We start from the raw sequence: 14,309 nt of genomic DNA, 5'->3' as shown, positions 1-14,309 counted from the left end.
TGCATGACTTGGATTGGGAGAATATAGAAATTTTAGACGCAGAACAATCTTTGATTAAAAGAAGAATTTCGGAAATGATACATATAAAAAAATAAACAAGAGGTATCAATAAGCAAAGTGACACGGAAGGTTTGCCTGATATTTATCTTCCTTTTCTTAGGTAGGTTCTCCTTTTCTTTCAATAATTGTTCTGGAACTTTCGAGAGTTTTGACTCGGTATATAAATAGTAGTAAAATACATGTTATGACTAGTAACAACACACAATGTCACGACTAAATTTTAAGTGTGCGAAAGTGATATTTGAGATCCACCGCTTAGTTTTTTGGCTGTAAAACAGGTAACGCGTCTATGCTTTATGTTTCGAGTATAAGAGATTAACGATATACAATTTTGTTCTGATTAGAATCTGAAAATTCTTGTTCTACATTGTCCGGATATGAAAACTAGCGTTGTAAGATTACCGTACGATGCATCTTCACACAAATAAGAACACTTTTATTTTATTTTAACAACGGACTGTTGTATTTAACTCAACTAAATGTAAATTTGCGTCTTAAGAAGATTTTTAATTACTGAAGATGGCCAGATTGTGGCCGAAACGTTTAATTGTTTATTGATTGATATGTTGTATTGATAAACGCTTAAAAAATTTTTTTTCATTGATGTAAGTTTGATTATCGACAACATGTGCTGTGGTTTTTTATGTACATATAAAAAAACCTACTAACTCAGGAAGATATCTAAGCTACAAATCGAACCATCCAATTCAACACAAAAGAGGAGTAATAATCGGTCAGCTTGATAGAGTTCTGTTCCTTTCACATCCGAAATATCACAAAAATTATTGAATTCACGATAAATATTCTGTAATTAATGGTTATCCTCTTGACATAATTTTTTCTACAATTATTAAGAGATTTAAACAATTAGCGAGTAGAAAGAATTTATTTGAAAATAACATTGTTAATAACGATGATTCCATCGATGATTCCATCGATAATAGAAAAAAATTTTTCACTATACCATATATAAACATAATCTCGGACCAATTTAAGATTATAGCAGAAAAAAAAATTTTATAGTAACACATATAAAAAATAAGAGCATAAAAAACCACAGCACAAGTTATAGTTTGTGATATTTAATTATTATTACATTCATTAAAACATTAAACGTTTCGGCCACAATCTGGCCATCTTCAGTAATTCAATAATATTCTTAAAACGCAGAGTTACATCTAGTTGACATTAAATTCAACAGTCGAGAGTTGTAATTAAATAAACATGTTCTTTTGTATGTGAAGATGCTTCATGCAGTAATGTTACACGGTCAATTGTCATATCAAGAAAAGTGTAGAACAAGAATTTCCTGATTCTAAATAAAATTGTATATATTAAAATCTTCTAGTCAGAATATAAAGAAATAGAATCATTACCTGTTTTACAGCAAAAAAACCAAACGATGAATCTCGAATATTTCTTTTACACAGTTAGAATTTTGTCGTGACATTATGTGTTGTTATTTGTCCTATCATATATTTTACCACTATTTATATATCTGAGTCAAAATTTTTAGAAAGTTCTAGAATTGTTTATTAACAGAAAGAGACATCCTTTTTTAGAAGAGGAAAAAAAAACTTTCACATATGTACGGTTTTAATATAGCTTATAAACCAATAAATAAATTGAATACATTTATTAAGACAGGAAAGGATGCTTTGCCTAAGGATGACCAATGCGGAGTAGTTTATAAAATTAATTGCTTAAACTGTGAATCTTCTTATGTTGGCCAAACCAAAAGGAAATTAAAAACTCGGATTAAAGAACATAAGGCTGATATAAGAAAACCTTCCGAAATTTCTGTGGTCTCACGTCACCGTATGAATGAGATGCATGAATTAGATTGGGATAATATAAGAATTTTAGATAGAGAACAATCCTTAGCGAAAAGAAGAATTTCGGAAATGATACATATAAAAAGACAAACAAGTGGTATCAATAAGCAAAGTGACACGGAAGGTTTGCCTGAGATTTATTTTCCTCTAAAAAAGGATGTCTCTTTCTGTTAATAAACAATTCTAGAACTTTCTAAAAATTTTGACTCAGATATATAAATAGTGGTAAAATATATGATAGGACAAATAACAACACATAATGTCACGACAAAATTCTAACTGTGTAAAAGAAATATTCGAGATTTATCGTTTGGTTTTTTTGCTGTAAAACAGGTAATGATTCTATTTCTTTATATTCTGACTAGAAGATTTTAATATATACAATTTTATTTAGAATCAGGAAATTCTTGTTCTACACTTTTCTTGATATGACAATTGACCGTGTAACATTACTGCATGAAGCATCTTCACATACAAAAGAACATGTTTATTTAATTACAACTCTCGACTGTTGAATTTAATGTCAACTAGATGTAACTCTGCGTTTTAAGAATATTATTGAATTACTGAAGATGGCCAGATTGTGGCCGAAACGTTTAATGTTTTAATGAATGTAATAATAATTAAATATCACAAACTATAACTTGTGCTGTGGTTTTTTATGCTCTTATTTTTTATATGTGTTAATATTAGAACCACGTTAGTTTCAAAATAATTTTATAGTAGCTTATAAATCTATAAATACTTTAAATTGTTTCATAAAATTAGGTGAAGATAGATTAGAAAAAATAGAAAAATGAGATGCAATATACAAAATAAGCTCTGGATTGTGACTCCTCTTATGTTGGTCGAACAAAAAGGAAAGTAAAAACGCAAATTAAAGAACATAAAGCGAATATAAAAAAATCAAAATGTTCTCTGACTGTATTATCTCAGATCGATTGTGGTCACAAAATAAATTGAGATAACGTTCAGGTGTTAGACATAGAACCATGTTTTCATTAAAGAATGGTTGGAAAAGATATTTATCTTTTATAAAAAATAAATCAAGGGAACTTGCAGAGTGATACGGAAAAATTATCAAAGACATACTCGATATCGTTCCATACAGTTGATTATAACATAGGTACTAAACAAATTTTTATAATTTATAACTCGAAACACAATTTGAAGATATTTAATTAACCAAAGAATATTGTAATCACTAGAATCTGGAAATTTTGTGCTCAATTTAACAACTAAATAGGAACATTTGGACTATCTGAATTCTTATAATAAAAGACGATTGCCTTTGAATATGATAATTTTAATCTATTCGGACTAATATCAATTACTTGCTAATTAAGAATAAATTCAATTGTTAAATAACGAGCGATTGCACGTTACAAGTAGACATGTCATAAGACTATACACGTAGACGAATTGTTATTTTGAGTAAATATTTTGTAATTATTATATACTGAAGATGGCTTAATGTAAGATCGAAACGTTTATGTATTTAATTATGTGAAATTAAATTATAATGTTTTGTAATCAAATATAATCAATCGCTAACAATTTCTGGCGTTCATGATGTATGCCCTTTATTTTTTAAATTATTATTACATTATCCTCCTAATACTCCTATTTAAAGAAAGTTATCAACCTACACATTATTAAATTTATATCAATCTGAACCAATCATAAAATCCCAGTCATAATCCTACCGATAACTCCTATTCTAAAAATAACACCTATTTTTCAAAAATAATACTTATTTTTCACCCTAACTTTATAATATATTTCCATTAATTACTCTTTAAATCTGAATCAATGGATAAGTCACTAATTACTCAATGGCATGCTTGGTACTGATAATCAGAAGTTCAACTAAAAAAGAGAAGAATATTTGAGCGTTATATAATTAAAATACTGATATTTACACATTAATTTTAATTTTCCAATACCATATTCATTGAATTTAAACACTAAAATTAAAAGTTAGTTAGATCACATAATAAAGATTAGCTAGGTTAAGATTCTCACATTTAATTCACTGATTATCAATGGAATACTTGACACGGATATCAGTGATTATCCATTGATTTAGAGAGTGAATTAATCCATATCTCCGTATCTTTAATAATACCCCAACCAAAATTATAGACTCATAAACAGAAGTCTGATCATGAGCCTTATAATCAAGCCTGATAATCAAAGATGAAATAAATAAATAGGCACCTTAATAAAAAAAAACATATAAATTATTAAAAATCTTCAAAAAGTAAAATTATACCCCTCTATAATCTTTACCATTAATCTAAACTTAACAATACCATACATATTAGATGTACAACTTTGCTTCCGCCGTTTTTTTTTTCGAAATTCGAGGTTTTATTGTAAAAAACTGGTTATACATTTATGATTCAAAGTATTGTTCATCGCTGGCCACTACTTCCTCCTATCTTTCGGGTAGCGTACGAATCCCGCGTCGAAAAAACTGGTTATCTTTTGAGGCGATCCACGAATCGATCCATTTTTTTACTTCTTCATAAGACAGAAGTGCTGGTCAGCCAGGCCGTGTGTCATTGATCGAAACAAGTGATAGCAGAGGGAGCAACGTCTGGAGAATACGGCGGGTGGGGTAGCACTTCCCATTTCAGCGTTTCCAAGTATGTCTTAATCACTTTCGCAACATGGTCGAGCATTGTCATGCTGCAAATCACTTTATCGTGTCTCTTGTTGTATTGCGGTCGTTTGTCTTTCAATGCTCGGCTCAAACGTATCAATTGCGTTCGATACTGATCACCTGTGATTGTTTCAGTCGGTTTTAATAGCTCATAATACATTACGCCTCTGTATTTGGTCCCACCAAATACAGAGCATGACCTTGGAGTCGTGAATATTCAGTTGGTCATCGACGTGGAAACATGGCCGGACTCCCCATTATTTTCTGCGTTTGGGATTATCGTAATGAACCCATTTTTCATCCCCAGTCACAATGCGATGCAGAATTCCGTCTTTGCCTTTCAAGCAGCTGTTCACAAGCAAACAAATGCCGTTCAACATCTCTCGGCTTCAACTCGTACGGCATCCAATTTCCTTGCTTCTGAATCATTCCCATGACTTTGAAGCGTTTTGAAATGGCTTGTTGAGTCACTCTCAATGATCGTGCCAATTCTTCTTGATTTTGACACGAGTCTTGATCAAGTAATGCCTCCAATTCTGCATCTTCGAAAACCTTCTCTCCTTCCATCGCTATGCCGGTCTCCGACGTCAAAATCACCGTTCTTGAAGCGTTGAAACCACTCACGACACGTTGTTTCACTAATAGCGGTCTCATCATAAGTATTTGAGAGCATTCGATGAGCCTCAGCCGCAGATTTCTTCATATTGAAGAAATTTAAATTTTATTATAATTTATGTTATTTATTTAGTTTATTATTTATTTTTATGTTTATATGTAAGGATATTGAATGATTTAATATTATAATAAGTAATAGGTAGGATGTAATTATTATTCGGTAATATTAAGATTTTGTATTTTGGGTTTAATATTTATATGTTTGAATAAGTATAGTGGACAGATTCGAGTGAGAAAACGGCATAAGGTTGATATGATGCACGACAGTGAAGAGAACTCCGTTTCATTTAATTTAACAAAAGAATTTCTTTAATGTATTCAGTTACAAAGTCAAAAGATATAATTAATTAAAATTAGATTAACAAAATATCAAATGCGGTCACCTTTTCCAAATTGAGTTTGGAATCGCGGTGATGGAAAATCTCGGCGATTTTTCTCGGCACTTCTCGAAAGATTCGGTTTATAGCGATTTCACTAAACGGTTAGCACGGCGATTTTACGAAGCGAGATTATGACTCTAAGAACTCTAAGAACTTTTTTGGAAGTAAGAAGGAGGACGGCGAGATCGAAGCATTTATTGCTTTCGGCCTGAGCTTTCCCTTTTGGGAAAAATCCAATAAAAATTTGCCACAATCGTAATTATTACGTGGCATTAGGTGTACAAAATTGATTGGCGCTTTGGATTCTTTTCTAGCGACGTTCAACGTAACAGTCATGCGCGACAGAAAATCCGTGCGTGGGATTGGTGACAGCGCGTGACGTATTCGTCGGAGCGCGGCGCTCGCGTGCGCGAATTGAATTGTTCTAGAACCTTCGATTGTCCGTTGCCGGTAACGACAACTTGTTTGCGTGTAACGAATTGTTTTTAAAAAGAACAAAGAACGACGAATTTGATGATTTTAACGAGGATTAAAATCATGTTTGAGATGAAATCACGAGCTCAATTTGTGCATGCGTTCAATGACAATTAATGTCGATCGACTGAAAGAATTCTTGCTTTTCTTTCGAATTACCGATCTCGAACATCCCGCCCGCCTCGTCATCTCCGTGACGATATGTGTATGAGGTTACGTATAGAGATTACAAAAACTGTAAATGCGAAAACATAACAAGCGATACAATACAATGAATTCGTGGAAGAACTTGAACCGTAAACGAGAGTTATATGACAAATAACATTGAAAGAATGATTCACGAAAATACGCGCGATCAATTCAAGCTCTTCTTTACATTTGTCGCATTAGCGTGCGAGATAAACGCGTTAGCCTCTTCTGGCAATAAAACTAATTTGACCAAAGGACGAGTTAATTCAGATGAGGCGGTTTTGACTGTGACCACCCGCACTACGCCGTCGTCTCCAGGATGTAGCTGCGTGATTCGCGCCAGAGGCCACTTATTTGGCGGCGAGAGCTCGGAGCGAATGATGCATAGCGATCCAAGGCGTGGTGGCAAAGCGTCCTTGGTTCATTTCGGTCTGGTAGCCAGAGTGTGTAAGTACTCGCGTGACCATCTCTGCCAGAAGTGGTCTCGCATTCGCTGAATAAGTTGCCACCTGGAAAGCAAATTCTCCTGTTCGTCCGACAAGGACGGCTCAGGAATGGCCAGCAGTGGTGCCTCAATGAGCAGGTGACCTGGTGTCAGAGCCGTGAGGTCGTCGGAGTCGTCTGAGAGTGCATACATGGGCCTTGAGTTCAGGCATGCTTCCACTTGTGCGAGCAGGGTGCTCATTTCCTCGAAGGTGAGCCTGGTTTCGCCGATGGTTCGGCGCAGGTGATACTTAGCCGATTTCACGGCCGCCTCCCAGAGTCCACCAAAATGAGGTCCCGACGGGGGATTGAAATGCCAATGGATCCCCTCCGATGTAGCTACGTGTGCGATCCTTTGTCCTTCTGCCGAGGAGGCTCGAAGCATCTCGCGAAGTTGCCGGTCGGCGCCCAAAAAATTGGTGCCGCAATCCGAATATATGTCCGAGCACAGTCCTCGGCGAGATGTGAATCGACGGAGAGCAGCCAGGAAGGCGTCGGTGGTGTACGCTGAAATAGCCTCGAGATGAACGGCCTTGGAGCTAAAACAAATAAATACGGCGATGAACGCTTTGTGAGCGCCGTGCCCACGCCCTTTGCTCGTCCTGATGAAAATAGGCCCGGCGTAGTCGATGCCCACGTGAAGAAATGGTCGCGCTGGCGTCACTCTTCCTGGAGGAAGGTTTCCCATCTTTGGTTGCGGAGTGGCAGCCCTCCACCGTGTGCATGTCACGCACTGATGCAGCCATCGCTTGACCACCGCTCGGCCTTGTGGAATCCAGAACCGGAGGCGAAGCAACCCCAGGGTCAGCTGGACTCCTCCGTGGAGAGTACGGCGATGGTAGGCTTCCACCAGCAGGCGCGTGAGCCATGACCTTGGAGGCACGATGACAGGATGTCGCTCGTCGAAAGGCAGCGCTGCGTGCTTGAGGCGTCCTCCGACTCGCAGGACTCCGTGTTCGTCCATGTACGGGCTGAGGGTCCGAAGATGACTGGATCTTGCAAGATCGCGTTTGTTTTCGAGCGCAGTCATCTCCTCCTATAGTGACGTGACTGCACGATGCGAATCCATTGTAGGAGTGCGGCGTCGAGTTCGGCTGGGAGAAGCGCTGACCCTTGGAGCTCATTATCTCCGGATCCGACTGATAGACTGCGGCGACGCCAACGCAAGCACCAGGAAGTCACTTTCAGTAATTGGTGCAGTGCCGAGAACCTGAGGAGTTCTTCCGGCTCTTGGTTGCTTTTGATGACCGCCGCGAGTGTGGTGGCCCGTCGCTCCGGTACGTCCTTGATGGGCTCTAGGTTGACGCTTGGTCATTGCGTCGGATTCCCGCACAACCAGGTGGGACCCGTCCACCACAAAGAATGACTGAGGAGCTCGCGTGGTGTTAGTCCTCGGGAGGCGCAGTCGGCGGGATTGTCCTTGCCCGGGACGTGACGCCATTGAGCCTCTGGAAGTTGCTGCTGGATTTGCGATACTCGGTTAGCCACGTATGTTTTCCAGCGGGAGGCGTGACCTCGAATCCAGTGTAGTGTGACCTTGGAGTCTGACCACAAGATCACTGGTGTTGTTGCTAGGTTTAGTACGGAGCGCGCGTGCACGAGTACACTTGAAAGCAAGACGGCGGCGCAGAGTTCGAGCCGCGGGAGCGAGACCAGTTTGATAGGCGCGACCTTGCTTTTTGCTGTCAATAACAGAGTCTTTGTTTGCTTGTTTGTTGTGATGCGGAGATACACCACGGCGGCGTAACCTCTTTCGGACGCGTCTGCGAAGCCGTGCAATTCGAGTTGAGAGCTCGTGTCGCCGGTGCCGAGCCAGCGGCCGACTCTGAGCTTCTCAAGCAGTGGAAGTTCTTCCCAGAGTCGCTTCCACTTTTCAGAGATGGTTGACGGCAATGGTGTGTCCCACTCTAGCTGCTGCAGCCAGGCCGACTGAATCAGCATTTTAGCTCGAATGGTTACTGGAGCCAGCCATCCGAGCGGATCGAAGAGTCGAGCGGTCTCCGACAGCAGACCTCTCTTGGTGAACGCGACGACGGTGCGAGGAGGGACAGAGAAGGCGAATTCGTCTCTAGTTGGATACCAGCGCAATCCCAGCGTTGAGTGATTCTCTTGTTCCCACGACCGCGAGTCTCTGGTGAGGCAGAACTCAGTCGGAATGTCGCGAAGAAGTTCCTGACAGTTGGCGGCCCACTTTCGGAGAGAAAACCCGCCCGCCATGCGGAGCTCGACTTGGAGCGCGATAGCGTCGTCTTTATCGTGCGCTCCGGTCACGACATCGTCGACGTAGCAGTCGTGTCGTAACGCATTCGCGCCGCGAGGGAAACGCGATCCGTCGTCATCGGCGAGTTGACGCAGCGTGCGAATGGCGAGAAATGGCGCGCAAGCGAGACCGTAAGTAACGGTCTTCAACGTAAACTCGCGTATAGGTTCGTCGATGCTGTGGCGCCAAAGTATGCATTGATGCCTTTGATCTTCGGGATGAACGAGAATCTGCCGATACATCTTTTCGATGTCAGCCACTAGCGCGTACCGATGCCACCGCCACCGCAGAAGTACGTTCGCGAGGGGTGGCAGCAAGTTAGCCCCAACTAATAGATGCGTATTGAGCGACTCACCAGACCTTGTAGGCTGTGATCCGTTGAAGACGACTCTGAGCTTAGTCGTGGTGCTGGCTTCTCGAAGGACACCGTGATGCGGAAGGTAGCACCGATCTTCGCTGGAATTCGGAGGTTCTGGCGCCAATTCCATGTGCCCTTGGTCCTCGTAGTCCTTCAGGAAGGCTCGGTAGAGATCGCCGAATCGTGCGTCTCTCTCACATCGTCGCTCCATGGCGCTTAAGAGCCGTTCAGCAGATCTTCTCGTATCAATCATCGTCGTCGGCGGAGATGCGAAAGGTAGTCGCACGATGTATCGTCCTTCGGCAGTGCGTTGATGCTGCAGCGCGAAGATGTCTTCGCATTGCTGCTCCTTTGGTGTGAGTGCGACAGGAGCAGGCGCTTCTCGTTCCTGCTCCCAGAAGCGGTGCACAAGGTCGGCCAGCTCGTGATCTACGGTGCACTGAAGCGAGTGGCGTTGTGCTGAGTTGGTTACTTGGTCGCAACCTCCCGATAAGATCCAGCCGAGCAGTGTCTTTTGAGCTATAGACGCTTGGGGGCCTCCCTTGCGGACATCCTGGAGAATGATTGAGCATACTTCCGCTCCAAAAAGTAGCTCAATTGGGTCGTTTGCTGCGTAGTCTGGATCAGCCAATTGGAGCCCCTTTAGGTGTGGCCACTCCATTCGGGTCCTTGCTTGAGGGCCTTGGTAAAGCGAAAGACGTGGCAGAATAAAGGCTCCGACGGTGAAGTCGGTCCCTGTTGTTAACGAGGTCACCTTGAGCGTTACCTTTCCCTTGCTGAGCCCGGAGCTTTTGCCGCTGATGCCGATGACTTCGATTGCGGATCGAGAGCGTGGCAGGCGTAGGCGCTGAACCAGAGCCTCGGACACTAAAGAAATTTCAGAACCTTGGTCGATGAGCACGCGTGTGGTATGCTGATTGCCGTGATGATCAGCGACGGAAACTCGCGCAGTTGCGAGCAAGGTAGCCTTGTGGTCGTTGTCGCGGCGCACCGCCGACAGTGAGCTGACTTCTTGAGGTTTCGGTGAAGCGTACGCGTCGTGTAACATGGAGTGGTGACGAGACTTGCACGTAGCACACGTCTTCGTCGAATGGCACTTCGCGAAAGCATGAGAGCCGAGACAGTTAAAGCACAGCTTGTGAGTTTCGGCGACGGCCTTGCGGTCGACCGCGGATTTTTTCTTGAATTCTTCACATACCATCACGTTGTGTTTTCCCTTGCATAGGACGCATTGGGAAGATTCGGTGTATTTTTTGACGTGATGCGATTTGGCAGATCGCGACGGGTTGTCGGAGACCTTGAGCGATTGTGGTTTGGCGGCTGTAAGAGTAAGTGCTCTTTGGTTTATGAAGTTCATTAGCTCTTTAAGAGTGGGCATGTCGCTCGAGGCGCGTGAGAGTGACTCCCACTCCAGGCGAGTTCTTGGATCGAAGAGCTCGACGGCAAGATGAGTTAGTAGATCGAAGCCATGAGAGTTGATAGGCCTATCAATGTTCTCCTGGCCGTTGACTACCCTGGTCAAGGCGTTGAAGACGCGGTTGAGCTCCTCCGCACTTTCGCTCTTCATCTTAGCCACGGCGGTAAACTTGGAGAAATTGGAGCGAGATAACTCTCTCTTATTTTCGTACCGCTCGCTTAGCAGCTCCCATGCGCGTGGATAGTTGTCTTCGGTCATCGCTAATGGTTGAATCAGTTCCTTGGCAGGACCCTCCAGACATGTTTTCAGGTAATGAAATTTCTCGATTGCTGAGATTGATGAATTGTTTCCGACAATGGATTGGAAGAGATCTCGGAATGTAGGCCAGTCTTCGAATGCGCCAGAGAAAGAACTAATCTTGAGGCGAGGCAGCGACGGTTTTCCGGAAGACACATTACCTTCTGTTTTGGAAGCTGAGCTCGGTTCTTTCGCAATGAGTTTCGTCAGATACTCGTTCAGCAGGCCGCGCTGCTGCACGTACGTGTTTTCGGCGGAATCGGCAAATTGAGACGTGTTGTACTCACTTTGATCGAAGGCTTCCTTGTAATGTGCTCGAATAAGCTTGTGTTGCTGTTCGAATTCCGTCCACATCTGGTCGAGAAGCGCCAAGCGGGTTTCGACATTGTGGAGGGTGATGTTGGCCGTCCCCAATTTCTTCAAATTGGTTATTGACCTGGCCATACGACCATGGATGTCACTCTGGGCGCTCAGCAAGGCGGCTATTTCGTCACTCATGCTTTCACTTGCGAATTTTTCTCTCTCTGATTTTCTTGATGATGCGCGCATTGGACGCGATGCACTCGACACTGCGGATGCCGGCGAAAATCCGGCTCGAAGGACCAGAAAATGTGCGAGAGCGCACCGCGCGGACAGATTCGAGTGAGAAAACGGCACAAGGTTGATATGATGCACGACAGTGAAGAGAACTCCGTTTCATTTAATTTAACAAAAGAATTTCTTTAATGTATTCAGTTACAAAGTCAAAAGATATAATTAATTAAAATTAGATTAACAAAATATCAAATGCGGTCACCTTTTCCAAATTGAGTTTGGAATCGCGGTGATGGAAAATCTCGGCGATTTTTCTCGGCACTTCTCGAAAGATTCGGTTTATAGCGATTTCACTAAACGGTTAGCACGGCGATTTTACGAAGCGAGATTATGACTCTAAGAACTCTAAGAACTTTTTTGGAAGTAAGAAGGAGGACGGCGAGATCGAAGCATTTATTGCTTTCGGCCTGAGCTTTCCCTTTTGGGAAAAATCCAATAAAAATTTGCCACAATCGTAATTATTACGTGGCATTAGGTGTACAAAATTGATTGGCGCTTTGGATTCTTTTCTAGCGACGTTCAACGTAACAGTCATGCGCGACAGAAAATCCGTGCGTGGGATTGGTGACAGCGCGTGACGTATTCGTCGGAGCGCGGCGCTCGCGTGCGCGAATTGAATTGTTCTAGAACCTTCGATTGTCCGTTGCCGGTAACGACAACTTGTTTGCGTGTAACGAATTGTTTTTAAAAAGAACAAAGAACGACGAATTTGATAATTTTAACGAGGATTAAAATCATGTTTGAGATGAAATCACGAGCTCAATTTGTGCATGCGTTCAATGACAATTAACGTCGATCGACTGAAAGAATTCTTGCTTTTCTTTCGAATTACCGATCTCGAACATATAGTAAAGTTATTAATTTTTGTTAATATGTTGATAGTGTTAGTAATATTTTTATATTTATATATATATGATTTTGTTTTATATAATATTTGAGATTAGGTTGATTCCTACTTTTTTTTTTTTATTTATTGGAGGGAATTCTGAGCATCTCAGGGTTGCATATCATATAATAATATATACAGGGTGTCTCTTAAGATGGGTCGGGGCCATTGGGGATGGAGAATGGATCAAAGGGAACAAAAAATTCTTATACCATTTTGAGATACTCACTGTAGTTTTCGAATTAGAAAAGGAAATGTCTAAGCTAATGTGTGGTTAAGCCGCGCTGTGCGAATTCGTAGAACGGTCCACACTCGAGCGGCGACGAAGCGCTTTTTCCCCCTCTCTGCGCGCCGCCGCCGCTGCCACCCAAGTGTAGCGTTAATATTAGAACTCGCATTAGATTCTTGAAATCATGTATTAATCACAATTTAGTTCCGCCACATCTTAAAAGATATACTAATATTAGAAATTTAAATTTGTTTAATAGTCTTTCTTACAGAAGACTTCAGAAAATTCAGTTTAACAATGTGAAAGCAATTTTGCAATTGGAGTTGAAGGATTCTTACAGACATTTGCATTTTATTAGAATGAGCATCGTTGATTTTTCCATTAAAATCTACTATATTTTACCGGTCTCGAGTTTGTGAGTTTTTCAAATATTTAGATAATATTAATAATTTTTACTTTTTTCAACATACAAGAAAAATTGACAAGAAGATTTTATGGTTGAAAGGAAAAGATTTAAAAGATAAAAAAGCAAATATTAAGCCGATCTCTTACTGTTGTGCTTCGAATAATGAATTGCTTAATAAAATTACACCTAACAAGGTTAACAATGACATTAATGTAGAAAATATAGAAAGGATTCACATTTCGACTGAATTGTTTGGAGATGCGGCTCCTCTAGATGTTTTAAATGATAAATGATTTCTGAATTTGAGCAATGTTGACATTCCTTTAGAGGTCCAATGTTTGCTTCAGTTGGGGGAAGGCTTTGGTCTTCCTATTAACAAACATAATTTTGATAGAACATTGATAGAATTTATTAAGAATATTGAGAATAATATTATTGGCCGTCGGAAGAATGTAATTAATTTTGTTAGAAATAATAGTGTTTCAATTATGGATAAGTTTCGGAATGATTTTCCTAAGAAGAACGGCTCGAATGACAAGTTGTTGTTCGATTGGGTCAGGACAACGAAATTATTTGTAAAAGATCATCCTGAAATATTAATTTTCAAAGCTGATAAGGGTAATGTCACCGTTGCTCAAAATAAATTAGAGTACATATCCAAGATGGAGTTGATACTACGGATAAAAATACATATGAATTAATAACTAAAGATCCTACTAAAAAACTTACGGGTGATTTACGTAACTTGCTTGGTAGGTAGAAGAGAAAAGGATTAATAGATGACTTGATGTATCGGAGATTACGTATGATTGATGGGGTCATTCCTAGGGCTTATGGTTTGACGAAGATACACAAACAAAACTATCCGTTGAGAATTATTGTCTCATCGTTAAATAGCCCATTATATAATTTGTCATTATTTTTGCATAACATTATTGCAGATTCTATACCGGAGACGTCTAGTTTCATAAAAAACAGCTATGATTTGATTAAAAAAAATGTAAGGCTAGAATCAGATTCTGTTTTGGTTTCCTTGGATGTAGTATCCCTATTCACTAACATACCTATAGATTTGGCATCTGATAGTGTGGTTGTGAG

General features: G+C 40.8%; 1 protein-coding gene and 1 long non-coding RNA gene across 2 annotated transcripts; both read right to left on the bottom strand.

Annotated features, from left to right (window-relative positions):
• Window positions 1–1,072: 1,072 nt before the first annotated feature.
• LOC147909125 (uncharacterized) lies at window positions 1,073–4,088 on the bottom strand. The gene is made up of 2 exons (XR_015545749.1): window positions 1,437–4,088; window positions 1,073–1,375 (listed from the first exon to the last, which is right to left on the bottom strand). It is a non-coding gene; the product is annotated as an uncharacterized LOC147909125 (long non-coding RNA).
• A 3,987-nt stretch (window positions 4,089–8,075) lies between these two features.
• On the bottom strand, window positions 8,076–11,594 carry LOC147909124 (uncharacterized). Its single transcript, XM_087408296.1, has one exon. The coding sequence runs from the start codon at window positions 11,592–11,594 to the stop codon at window positions 8,076–8,078; it is 3,519 nt and encodes a 1,172-aa protein (XP_087264422.1).
• Between the last annotated feature and the right edge of the window lie 2,715 nt (window positions 11,595–14,309).

The sequence above is a fragment of the Acromyrmex echinatior genome, chromosome 7 (genome assembly GCF_024713525.1).
Source record: "Acromyrmex echinatior isolate Ae372 chromosome 7, ASM2471352v2, whole genome shotgun sequence".
Taxonomy (NCBI): domain Eukaryota; kingdom Metazoa; phylum Arthropoda; class Insecta; order Hymenoptera; family Formicidae; genus Acromyrmex; species Acromyrmex echinatior.
This window is presented reverse-complemented; position numbering and strand designations above follow the sequence as displayed.